The 13,770-nt window shown below is 41.1% G+C and overlaps 1 protein-coding gene across 2 annotated transcripts in view; it reads left to right on the top strand.

Moving 5' to 3' along the window:
- The window catches only part of SGMS2 (sphingomyelin synthase 2), a 66,493-nt gene extending 53,192 nt beyond the window's left edge, over positions 1–13,301 (top strand). For both annotated transcript variants that reach the window (XM_063460061.1, XM_063460062.1), the window contains exons 5-6: positions 5,821–5,987; positions 12,401–13,301. In XM_063460061.1, the coding sequence (XP_063316131.1) occupies positions 5,821–5,987; positions 12,401–12,604 (371 nt within the window). In that variant the 3' untranslated portion in view covers positions 12,605–13,301. The remainder of the gene's footprint in view (positions 1–5,820; positions 5,988–12,400) is intronic.
- The last annotated feature ends 469 nt before the right edge of the window (positions 13,302–13,770 follow it).

Genomic DNA, 13,770 nt, shown 5'->3' with positions numbered 1-13,770 from the left:
CGAATGGATTAGGCTTATGGTGTTCATTCATCGAACAAACTGACGAACAGCCGGACCACCCGCAAGTGGGGTGTGCAGCCTATTAACCTCCCAGAAGCTGTGGTTAACCGCAGCTTAATTGACGAACGGCTGGGTTGTCGTCGTTCATATGCACGAACACGTGGCGGAGGCCATCTTAAACTGTTGAACGGCCTTCCAGACTTCCAGCAATTTGTTTCTTTTTCATACGAACGCAGCGGCGTTCAGTACATTGAAGCACACGAACAAGAGACATGGGAGAATCAGATGCACAAACAGTCCTTTTGTTATTTTAATGTGTTTCCCTACCCCTGAAATAGACCGGCCGACCCAGCTGAACTTATGGAACTATTCTGGGCAGTAGCCTCGTGGGCGGCCGGGCAGAAATGTCACCTCCAGCCAGCTTTTGAACCCCTGAACTGATCTGTGTGTTTTTTAAGTATATTGTTCCCCCAGATCGGGGCTATCAGGAAATGTAGGTTTTATGGGGTTCTATTATGTTTTTGAGGTGTTTTCAAAAATGTATAAAAACTTGTATTTTATGTTTGGAGATAATTGAGTTGCTACAGTAATTAATTCAATTATTTCTTAAGCAGAGGGGAGGGAATGTGTACACTGTATGGGATTGTCTGAATGTAAAACACTGTTTTTATTGGCTTGTTGATCTTGTGTCCCGATGCCCACCCAGGTCCACCTGGGTGGCGCCCTGGTTGGTAAAATTGTATAAAAGGCCAGTGTGCCCCATTAAACTTAGAGTTCCTGTTTTACCCTCAACGTGGAGTCTCGTCTCATGTGTGTGTGGGGGGGGGAGGCTGCATCTACCCTGGGGATTGCTATATCACTATACTCCCCAGGGATTATAATCACTAAGCTCTTTTGAGAGCTGTTTCTGTTATTCTCTCTTGGAGGAGAGGTTCCCCCACTGGAAGCTGGATCCTGGTCTTGGGTCCAGGGTGGGTGGAGGACGGCAAGTCCCAGTCAAGCTGTAATGCTGGACGTGGGGACTGCGGTGCTGATGGTGTCTGGTGGAGTGCTTGGAGTCCTCGGGGAGCGCTAGGAGCATCCGTCGGCGGAGGTAGCCAATCGGTGTACAGGAAGCTCCGTTACACTACCCATATGGTATCCTGGGTAGTATGAGAAATCCACTAGTAATGAGTTTTGAGAAAACTGATTTGGGGTTCAATTGAAAAACGTGTCGGGAGAATTTTTTTTTTTTTTAATTCTTTATTTTTGTTGTGCATTGCAAGGTTTACAGATGTACATAGACATTGATCATGAGAGAGCATAACTTTAACATATATCTGTTTCACTGCACAGTTTGCGTTTTAATAAACAGGTTCAATAGGTGTCACAGTGGGGAGAGCTCATAAGCGTTAGCAAAGCAGGGTATGCACACTGATTACCTGGCTGGCTTTAAGAATAGATATTGGTATACTTGAGCTCTTTGAATCATGTTGCTAATATTTAAGTACTATCGTCGCTCATTCTAAGGGATTACACTAGGGGTCTGCTTGGGACCAGAGACTGAATGCGCAATTATTTAAGTATGTAGATTACTGATGTGTATACGGGCGCTTTTATAGAAGAATAGCCTAGCTAAGGTACCCGCTTAGGTAATGTACCACCAGGCAGACTGTGGCTTACTGGGTTATTGACAGCGATAAGCAGGGTATCGAAACCAACATGTACTGTAACCTCAACTGTTGGCAGCAGATAAGTCCGGTTAGTGGTTACTACAGCCAGGGTGTCTTCTGTTAAGGCTGTCGGTGATGAGTCCTGTGTTGTGCGCCTTAGTTGCCTTCCGTCATGAGGCTCTGAGGCAGCTGTCGGCTTCGGCTTCAGGAATGGCTCCAGTAGGCATCCCGCTTTCCGGCACAGGCACAATCCCCGTAGGGCACCCAAGAGTCCTTTGAGTCCGAGGCACCCGCTGCAGGGCAAAGTGTCCGTACATCGCCGTGTTCCCACCACCCGGTCGGTAAGTGAGTGCGGGTGTGGTGCTTTACAGGCTACAGTGTCCAGGTGCGGGTAGCGGTGTGATTGAGTCGTTGTGTGTGGATGATCTTTCTGGGTACTCACTCAGTGTTAGTCTGTGGAATTAGTTATAGGGAGCTCCGGTGGGGTGTGCACAGTTGGGGTAGGCACCAAGCCTGCTGCTGTGGGTTGCCGTTGCAGAGTAACTCCAGAGGTGGTCATGGCTCTGGCTGTGTGTTGTGAGGTTCAGCGCACCATGCAAGGTTCTTCTCTGATGGCCTGTTAGTTAGATGCGTCGCTGTCGGCCATTTTGTTGGGGCCGCGTGGTAGCCGTTAGTTGAGTCACCCAGGGGCACTGCAGATGTTTATGTGCCCGGTGGGGACCAGGATAACACCCGCCGGTCCAGGGGGGGGGGGTGGTTGAACGGTGCCGGGGGGGCCACAACTGTGCTGTTCATTAGCCGGGTCGGAGAGTGAGGCAGCGGTCGTCCGCCCCACTCCCCTCCCGGATAGGACTCGGACCCCAAGCCCCGGAGCATCTCACCAGGACCCAGATTCACCTGAAATTCGGTGCTCCAGCTGCACCGGGACACTCCAGGACCCCGTACCATGAACTTCCAGGGTCATCCATGCTGAGTAAAGTGGGTATGTGCCCCTCTTTAGTTGAATTCTTCAGGAGCCATGTTGTCTTGCAGCCTGGTAGCATGGCCGCCCGGCCCCGCCCCCTCATGTCGGGAGAAATTTTATGTGAATCTGAAAATCTGTCTTCATGGATGTACTTTCTTTCCAAACCGATACACAATTTCATTACTTAAGAAAATAAAGTAATATATAAACAGCGACAGTACTAGGGGTGGTGGTGTCACCCAGTGCGTTGACTCATGGTGTCATCCCCTCAATAGACCGCCTCCCATACCTGACCAAGGCCACGATTTAATATATTTTATAAGCTTTTCAAATGATCTATTAGTTTAAAAAAATATTTTGTTTTTTTTTATATATTTCTATTCTTCTCTAGGTGAAGACCTTCTATATTCTTGTTCCGAGTTCCAGCTCTCTGGGTCAGTGTTGCCATGGGATTCCATGGCAATACTCCAATACTATTAGTGATCATGCCAGAGCTTGCAAAAGGGATATGCAAGGTATCCACCTGACGAAGGTGTAGATCAAAAGGTCTCTGGGCCCACTTGCAGTGGGCGAGCCGAGGCGTGATTTTATTTTGCTCCCCGAATTGGGGAGCCCTAAGACAGCTGCCTGTGCTGCCCTAAGGTAGTGTTAGCCTTGTTGTTGTCACCCAGTGTGGTGTGTAACCCATCTAGTAAACCCTGGCTGCCAGATGGGTTCTAACTGTAAATAAAAGGATTACCAGCTTGATCATGTGGCCTACGCCACTCTTACAGGTGGGTGTGGACTGTGTAGTAGAACAGTAGGTCTCATGGAGCCCATCAAGCTAAGTTTATACATGCTAACTCAATCACAGTAATGAACCTGTGGCTAATTCTTTCCTGTATTCTACATTCTTTCCAACTGTTTTTATGTTTTACATTCAAAGTTGGTGACTCACTGTTTTGATGACATGTTCTAATCAGCCAATTACCATATATATACATCCCTATAGACTGTAAGGTCGTTTGAACCTATCGTTCCTGTAAGTTATCTTGTAATTGTCCAATTTATAGCTAAATCCCCCCTCTTATAATATTGTAAAGCGCTACGGAATCTGTTGGCGATATATAAATGGCAATAATAATAATCTTGACCGCTAGAGCAGCAGAAGCAGTTGAGTGTTTTAATTTCTATTGCTATTTTGATTTTTTTTTTTTTTCTTTTCGGGTGGGTGTGGGTGTGTGTGGGGGTTATATCAGAAAACCTAACCTATTTAAATCTCTGCTAATCATAATGAGGTTGCTAAATTTGTCAAGAAGCCATGTGCTTGATTTCCTCCAAATTACTATTTGATGCCATATCTTAAAACCAGAACACCATTTACTGTGCATCCTGTGTCATTACCAGCATTCTGCTCTGCTAGCCAAGTCACTTATCACTGTTATGAGCTTCAGGATGCAAATTGTCGTAATGATTTCCATTTATAGCTGCACATAAAAGGAGGGATACTGTATTGTTGTTCTTAACATTGTAACGTGTATTCATATTATTTACCTGGAATTTAATGTGCTCCTACTTTTCCCTTATGTGGCACAAAGCTTGGCACAGCCACATTGCCCTTTATGTTTAATATATATATAATGTATACCTTTTCATTGTGTTATTTACCCAATACACCTAATATAAAATAACACACAAATGGATACACTGCGTCACAGTGGAGAGTTATTCATTTCATATATGTAAAAGAAAATGCATGTGAACCAAATGGAACACTTGAATGTTAAAACCAGATATATTTACTTTTAATGTTTAGATTGCTCCTTGGTGTATTCAGCCCCCCATGCCCTCCTTTTAGGGGTAAAACTAAATAAACTCGCCATAAAAAATTACCTAGTTTTCATATAAATTGTTTTTGCAATCTCCTCATCTCCTCATCTCCCTTTCCATTAAGTATTAATTTAAGAATCATAACTACTTTAGCATTGCCCTGTTTCCCTGGGTCTTGTTGGAATATGCACAGAATTGACATTAGCCAGTCTGAAAGTGATTGTTAACTGTACAGAGTTCAATTTGTTACCGCTTTGTTAATGATATATTGCAACCGTTGATTTGACCAGTTACACTGGACGGCTCACCGTCATACAACGCTTTTCCATTTAAGCTAAGCCTCTGCGTAGGCATACACATTCATATTGTCATAAATGTAAAGTACTTGACTATCGCAACGTTCACAAAAATAAAAACCATTTAAAACAAATTTGCAACAAACTAGGAAAAAAAATCCTTATTGACCCCAGAATGGCAGTCAGATTTATCCTTGAAACAAGCAGCTATTACCCTACATTGAAAAATTATATCCCTGAATATTCTGTTTTTGCAAGAATGCTTTTAGTTGCTGTTTGAACATTTGTATGGTCTCTGATAAAACCACTACTTCAGGCAGAGAATTCCACATCCTTATTGTTCTTACAGTAAAAAAAACTTTCATTTGACTTAGAGGAAATCTTCTTTCTTCCAGTCTAAACGCATGACCTTGTGTCCTATGTAAAATCTGGTTAGTGAATAGATTTCCACACAATGGTTTGTATTGGCCTCGAATATATTTGTATAATGTTATCATATCCCTTCTCAGGCGATGTTTTTCTAAACTAAATAGGTTTAAATTTGTTAACCTTTCTTCATAGCTGATATATTCCATTCCTTTAATTAATTTTGTAGCCCGCCTCTGCACTTTTTCTAGTGCCATAATATTCTTTAGAAAAGGTGCACAAAATTGCACAAAATTGCACAGCATATTCAATATGTGGTCTTACCAGTGATTTATAAAGAGGCAAAATGATATTCTCATCCTGAGAATGAATGCCATTTTTCATGCATGATAATGTCTTACTGGCCACTGCTGATTGACATTCCACATTGTTGCATAGTTTGTTGTCTATAACAATCCCAAAGTCCTTTTCGTGAACCCCCAAGTCCTTTTCACATGGTGGAATAAAGATGAAAATAAACCATTTGCATTACACCAGTGGCAGAAAATCAATTTTAACATAGTGCACAACCTGTTTCAACTAAAATCTTCTTCAAAATGCATAGGTCCTTCTGCTGCTGATGGACCATTGGCTTTTAAGATGTTTAATTTAGTTTGGTATTTGTGTTTTTAGTACTGTGAAGGCTTACTTGATCATTTTCATTTCTGTAATTTAAATATTTTCTGTCTTGCAGACTCTCCTCGTCACTTTTGGTGGTACCACCTAATCTGCTGGTTTCTAAGTGCTACCGGAGTGATCTGTATTTTAGTTGCTCGTGAGCACTACACAGTAGATGTTGTAGTTGCATATTTTGTCACCACAAGACTGTTTTGGTGGTATCATGCAATGGCTAATGAAAAGGTAAGAGATTAGAAAATCCTTTCTTCACACAAAACTCTCTATTATTTTTTTAAGTATGGTAGCTAACAAATATAAGTCAAATGATCATCACATGTCAATTTAAGGATGCACACACTGTGCCTTCGATTTGACCTATCAAGGTCTTGTGAGTGCTCTTGTTGAGATATCTGGAACACAACTGGATGAAAGACAGGTAGAAAGGGAATTAAAGGGATATTATAGTGCCCTCTGGTCCCCACTTCCCTCACACCTCCCCCTCTCCCTTGCCCCCCCGGAACATAAAGGGTTTAAAAAAAAAAAAAAAAGTACCCAATTCCAATGCCGGGGTTGGCACTCCACCCCCTCCGATGTCATCCGATGGGTGGACCTAATGGCATGGTCGGCGAGCTCAGTAGGCCCTCCCCATAGGAAAGCATTGACTCAATGCTTTCCTTTGGGGATATCACTGACGCATGAGAGCGTGAGAATGTCCAGCGTCATTTAAGCGACCCAGAGTCCGGTAATACTGGTATGTTAGGTACAGCCATGAGAGGCTGTCTTAGACACTTAGTAGTGTCTCAAAACTGCAATTTTATACATTGCAGGACTAAGGGGCAGGGACATTACACCCATACCACTTCAAAGAGATGAAGTGGTCTTGGTGCCTATAGCGTCCCTTAAGAGAGTTAGTCGTTGAGTGATTTGATTGCAAAACAGATGACTTTTAGGTGGGATTGTCTGTTATAATTTTCTTGACACTGTTGAAAGTAGCAAAGAGAAAAGGAATATGAATTAAAATTCTTCCTTTTTTGCATGAGTTTTAAAGGACCACTATAGTGCCAGGAAAACATACTCGTTTTCCTGGCACTATAGTGCCCTGAGGGTGCCCCCACCCTCAGGGACCCCCTCCCGCCGGGCTGGATGCAGAGTAAAGGGTTAAAACTTACCTTTATTCCAGCGCCGGGCGGTGAGCTCTCCTCCTCCTCTCCGCCTACGATCCTCCCTTTCGGCTGAATGCGCGGCAAGAGCTGCGCGCGCATTCAGCCGGTTGCATAGGAAAGCATTTACAATTCACAGTGAGAATCACGCAAGCGCCTCTAGCGGCTGTCAGTGAGACAGCCACTAGAGGATTTGGAGGCTGGATTAACCCTATTATAAACATAACAGTTTCTCTGAAACTGCTATGTTTATAATCAAAAGGGTTAATTCTAGAGGGACCTGGCACCCAAACCACTTCATTAAGCTGAAGTGGTCTGGGTGCCTAGAGTGGTCCTTTAACCCCTTAAGGACCAAACTTCTGGAATAAAAGGGAATCATGACATGTCACACATGTCATGTGTCCTTAAGGGGTTAAGGTTGTTGTTTGAGGTCAACACATTTTTAAAAAGGCCTCTTTTGTAATGATTAAAGGGACAGTTTAGTCACCATAAAAACTAATCTAAATTAAGTTCTTATAGTTCAAGGAAGCCCATGGCACACTCTTAGCCCAAGTGGTTAAACTGTTTTCTAACAGTTCTAACACCTCCAGTGTTGATCTCCTCCCAGGCTGCATTTGGCGTGCCACCGCTGATTGGCTGAGAGCTGTCTGCTGACGCTCTCAGCCAATCAGTGACTACCCATTCACTAAACTGGCTTGGAAAAGGTACGTTTCTTTCCAAGAGATTTTTGTGAATTGGAAGTCTCTAAAATCTGTTTAGCTGCATGCTTTTTAGAAGAGATTTTTCCACTGAATAATTAAGTAGGTAGAGATGTATTTTGTTTGTTTAGTTTGTGAATGTCAGTGATTCAGTTGTTCTATGCAAACCAGTTTATGGTTTGTGCTCATTGTATGCTAGCTTTATTCAGGGCAGTAATGCAATTGATATTATATGATTGTATTATGGATAAGAGGAAATTAAAATGTAATAAACAATGTCTTAAAAGGAATTTAGCTCCATCAATAGAGAACTACTACAAGAACAGATTATTGTGCAACACATGTGATATTACACCATAGCTACAGAGCTTTGGCAAAAGATGAGACTCCTATTCCTGCTGACTGTTAAGCGTGAAAAATTAATGTTTTAATCATCATGATGATTGCCATTGCCAGTATAATGTAATACTCTGAATAAAAGTTCATATACTTGAGAATCTGTTAGTGTCATCTTTCAAAATATGTTAGGTAAGTTTTTATATAGCATAATATGCAGACTTGACTCAACAGTAGGTAGCAGGTGTATCCCTATTTCTTTTAAATATCAGTGTGCAATTCTACCACACATGTAGCATAGTGTCCTGTCTAACTGGCACCTCCAGCATTTTACATTGTCTGTGCCAGTGATACGAGTTAACAGAGCTAGAACTGTATACCACCTGTATGCTATTTGACGTATAATTTCTATGTGTGATGCACAGAATATAAGCCCCTTATGGATTTGAAACACATTTATCCATCAGTCTGAAGCAATAATGCACCCTAATTCTTTGTGCTATGCTGGGACAAATCTGTGAGGCTGCAGAGACGCACCCCCCCCCCCCCCCCCTTCACATATCCATAGAAATAGAGAGTACTTTAACAACCAGTTTGTTTCAAACATTTTCTCCAAAATGGACAGCTGCCCAATCTGCTCTTGGAGGCTGAGTATTTAGGAGCTAAAGAATTGCAAATAAGAGTGCATACTGTCAGACCATACAGGGACCGCAGTTTTGGAAAGAGAATAATCTTCCCATCTTTGAACACCTGATACATGAATCTTACCCCTCCCATCTCCCACAGTTCGTAATACAAGGATAATAAGAGAACACCCCGTATATAACTGATTTGCCATAGACCACAGTGAAGTTTTACAATAGTTGGCCTGAGTTGAAAACCAATTGCGCAGAACTATTTTCGTGGATTGTAGTAACATGTTTGGGAAGGATGGTGTTAAATGGCCCCCCGACAGAGCCCTTCTATAATAGTCTTTAATGTGTGGTAAGCCCAGGGCACCCTCAAAAGCTGGTTTGTGCAAAATATTGGCAGCTACTCTGGGTTTTTTATTCTGTCAAACAAAGGTTGTAAAGTCCCTCAAATTCGATTTGAACATGTATCTGCAGATTTCAAAAATAGATATCGGATATCTTAAGAAAGGGGGCCATTTTTAAAGCTGTGATTCGACTGGTCCAGGATTAAAACTTTCCCTCCAAAGTCTTAAAGGGACATTCCACTGACTAAATACTGTTTAGTAGGTATACCCCAAATTAAATCTTGCAGGCATTTAATAATGCATTTTTTCACTGTAGCTATATTTAAAAACAGCTTGCAAAAACTGCAGATCTTTTGTCTGCTGCCTTTGCAAGCCCTCCCCTTCTAACCTCACCCAGACTTTATGTAACTGTTCAATCACAGACTTCCCAGTGCAGCTCAATGAGAAGTTTTTGCTAGGCAGATGCTTTGGGCAATTGCTGCCTTTTGAGTTCAGTGCAAATAAGCTAACCAAACCAGGAAGTAACGGGGCCTGTTGTCTGCTTAAAAACTTGTGACCAAGTTAATTCATAAAATTGTTAATTTCTAGTGAAATCTGCACTATTTCCAAAATAAAAAAAGAGGACACACTTTTCACACATAAAGCTTTTCAGCAAGTTGTGAAAGTGTTTTAGGGGTCTGGAGTGTCCTTTTGATAGTGGAGTACACTTCCTTCTGTAATTTTAGGTAGTTTTCAATACATAGGTCTGCAAGGATTTTTTTGCAGTGTGAATGCCCAAAAAAAGAGTAAGGCATACTTCCAGTTAAATTCAAAAGCCTGTTTGAGCCTATCTATTAGTGTCATTGGGACTCCTATTCTCAGTGCTTCCGTTTTATGGGTGTTTAATTTATAGTAGGAGTTTGTGCTATTTGCTTGAAGGCATTTGTGTAGATTTGGTTAGGAAATCAAGGGATGTGTTAGAATAAGCAATGCATTGTCAGCAAATAGATTGAGCCTAAATTCCCTGTCTCCTAGTCTAATTCTTCAAACATCTGGGTTTGCTCTATGGAGGATGCCATGGGTTCGAGCACCAAATCATGTAGTTGTGGCAATAATAGGCAAAATAAAAGTGTCCCCTTCCCTATTGTGAACACTTGCAGAGGGTTGCAATAAACCAGACTTATCCAACCTGCAGCCCCCCAGATGTTGCTGAACTACAACTCCCATGATTCTTTCAATGAAACAGATAGCCAGGGAATCATGGGAGTTGTCGTTTAGCAACATCTGGGGGCCGCAGGTTGGACAGCCCTGCTATAAACTGTGAAGTGCTGACATATACCTGCCCGGAAACTTAAACTTAACCACGACCGCCTTTAAAAATCCCATTCAAATGCTTTTTCGGCAGAGTGATGTCGAACTCCATCTTCTCCTGAGCATTATAAACTGTACATTAGGTCCAAGACTTTCCTGGTGGTATCCTGTCTTCTTCTTATAAACCCCATTTGGTCATGTATGAAGTGTAAAAGGATATCATTAAGTCTATCAGCATCTATTTAAGATTTATACATCTGTGTTCAACTGAAAAATAGGCAAACATTTTGGCTTGGTCTTGTGTTCATGTCGGTAAGGCAATATTTTAAGTAGGGTTTAATACCTTTATGTGTTGATTATGTATTTGATGTGTTTAAATTGTACAATTTGGTATAATATTGTGTGACTTTGTGACTTATGTCAGCAGGTGCTATAACTTTGTGTCCTATGTGGGAAAGGAGTTAAGCATTTTTTTGATTGTACCGGTTTGTCTTTAAACTTTCTGCTAAAACCATTCTCAGCCCTGTTACCCTGTTCAAACTGCTGAGCTTTCAGTCTTTTCAAACAAAAACAGACTACCGTATATACTCGAGTATAAGTCGACCCGAATTTAAGCCGAGGCCCCTAATTTTACCCAAAAAAACTGGGAAAACGTATTGACTCGAGTATAAGACTAGGGTGAGAAATGCAGCAGCTACTGGTAAATCTCTAAATAAAATTAGATCCTAAAAAAATTATATTAATTGAATATTTATTTACAGTGTGTGTGTATGAGTGCAGTGTGTGTGTATGAGTGCAGTGTGTATGAATGCAGTGTTTGAGTGTGTGATGCAGAGCCTTGGTGGGGGGTGGGCATTTTAATTATTTTTTTTATTATTTTATTTTAATATTTTTTTTGTTATGTTCATTTTTTTTTATTATTATGTATTTTTATTTTTTATTAATATTTGTATTATTTTTTTATTCACCACTCCCGGGTGGTCCAGTGGCATTGGCAGTTCAGTGGGGGGGCAGGGGGGCTGGCAGGAAGCTCTTACCTCTCCTGCAGATCCTGTCAGCTCCCTTCTCCTCCTCGCCGGTCCGTGCAGCTCCTCTGTCAGCTCACACTGTAAGTCTCGCGAGAGCCGCACTATGACCCCGCGGCTCTCGCGAGACTTACACTGGGAGCTGACAGAGGTGCTGAAAGGACCTGCGCGGAGGAGAAGGGAGCTGACAGGAGCTGCAGGAGAGGTAAGAGCTTCCTGCCAGCCCCCTGTCTGTATTATGGCAATGTAAATTGCCATAATACAGACATTGACTCGAGTATAAGCCAAGTTGGGGTTTTTCAGCACAAAAAATGTGCTGAAAAACTCTGCTTATACTAGAGTATATACGGTATGTACCGGCTGGCCGCATTAAACCATTTCTTGAGCCCAATGATTTTCTCTTTTTGCTCAGAAGAAAAATGTATTTGATTACTTCTCGTAAGATCATACAGGTGTTTGTGCCAGTCCTGTGACTTTTATTGGTATTGTTTTTTTAAGCATACATGCTCTCTGGATTAGAAGTTCCCAGATTACGTGTGCCAACCATAAGGTCTGTGCTGACACTCCAGAGTCTTTATTAAGCTTGAAGTAAAGTGCTATTTTATTTTGCAATGTGTCAGAAAAGCCTATGTCATATCCTCCATGAACTGCGGCTCTGTCAATCGTACTGGTCCTTTAACGACAGGAGTACAGGAGCATGGTCTGACTATACCAAACCAATCGTACAGTTTAACATCTGTGATAAATGTGAGCCTCGCGTAAAGTATCCATATATTCTGGAATAGGTTTTATAGACTTGAGAGAAACAGGTGTATTCTCGTACACCTTTTAAGTGAATACCATACATCGTGTTGAAGCAATAGTTCTGAAAAAAGCCCTACATTGTGTTTTAAGAGTGCGGGCTGTTCCTTTAATTGTGTAATTATAAATGTCAGAAGCGAAGGTTCCATCTTTAAAGCTTATAATACAATGGCATGTGGAAGCAAGAATATAGAATCTAGAAGTAATTATCCTGATATTTGACTGTAAAAACTCCTTCCTCAATGGTGATATTAAAACCTCCCTATCATGTCTGTATTTCCCCTATTCTCATTATACTGATGGAACATGAACCATATATTGCAAGATGTCTTAATGTTGTTATTTTGTTTGTTTATTTTTTACTCTTAAGGCATTAAAGTCTTCATCACCTACAAACTTCCTTTCTCGAGTTTGGTGGTTTCCAGTGTTTTCCTTCTTCGAGAAGAGCGTCCAAGCCAATATCCCATGTTGCTTTTCCTGGCCGATCACCTGGCCTCCTAGCTGCTTTAAATCTTCGTGTAAAACATATTCAAGGGTTCAGAAGACAGGAGAGGACAATGAAAAATCTACCTGAACCGTTTTAAAAGGAAATAAAAGGACATTGAGATTTCAAGACTCTTATTCTTAATAACCAAAGGAAGCACTATCTTGATTAAGATATTGCAACTGTATATAACAAAGTGGACCAAAGTTTTGTATTTGATTATAAAATCCATTATAAAAGGGGTAAAAGAAATGCTATTGTCATGGTCTGTGTCATATTCTGCACCAATATGTTGTACACATGTGTTCTGACAGGAGTAACTTGATAAGCAGCAAGCGGTAGGTATTAATGGGTGTTGGGTTGAACGCAGACCTTGAGCGCCAAGTAATTTTTAAAGTTAATGCACTTTTTTACTAGTAAATTATAACATGTATATAAAACCGGATCTGTGTGTTCTCAACTAGTGTACTGTTATAACCAGTTGTTAGCAACACTGATTTTACATGTAAGGTTTGCAAATGAGGAAACCTTTTTGATAACTTTAAATGTCAACTATGGGTTTGTTCACAGAAAACATAGCATAAAAACATTTGTACAAAATGAAAACATGTTTGTCAAAATTCTTACACATTCACCTCTTATATCTTTATGGGATATAAGTATAGAAGGCCAATTTAGTTCAGGAGACAAAAAAACAAACAAACCAACAAAAAACACTATAAATGCGTTTGCACTGAATGTGTTGTGCAAGAGCTATTATGGCTCTTGTAATAGTTTTGTAGCTAATATTGCATCCACAAATAATTTAATATTTTAACAAGAAGGAAATATTGTGTATTTAGGCGCTTAAAATAGATTGTTGTGGAAAAGGTCTGTGCTGCTACCACCAATGTGCAATTCTCTCACAACTTGACACAAGTATATAAAATATGGTGATAGACTGGGTGTTAGATATACCAACACCAGTCAATAGGTGGAGCGCTCAAAGTGAGGTAACTATAGACTGGGTGTTAGATATACCAACACCAGTCAATAGGTGGAGCGCTCAAAGTGAGGTAACTAACCAACTCTCTTTGAGCGCTCCACCTATTGACTGGTGTTGGTATATCTAACACCCAGTCTATCACCATAATTTAATATTTTACTTAAAAAAAAAAAAAAAAAAGCTGTGCGTGGATTGACATTTTTAGAACTGGGACCTGGAAGATGTTTTTGGAGGGGGGTTGGAAGGTACTTCTGTACTTTTCCGTTGAGTT

This window comes from Pelobates fuscus, chromosome 6 (genome assembly GCF_036172605.1).
Source record: "Pelobates fuscus isolate aPelFus1 chromosome 6, aPelFus1.pri, whole genome shotgun sequence".
NCBI classification, from domain to species: domain Eukaryota; kingdom Metazoa; phylum Chordata; class Amphibia; order Anura; family Pelobatidae; genus Pelobates; species Pelobates fuscus.
Note: the sequence above shows the minus strand (reverse complement) of the source record. Positions and strands in the feature narration are given on the sequence as shown.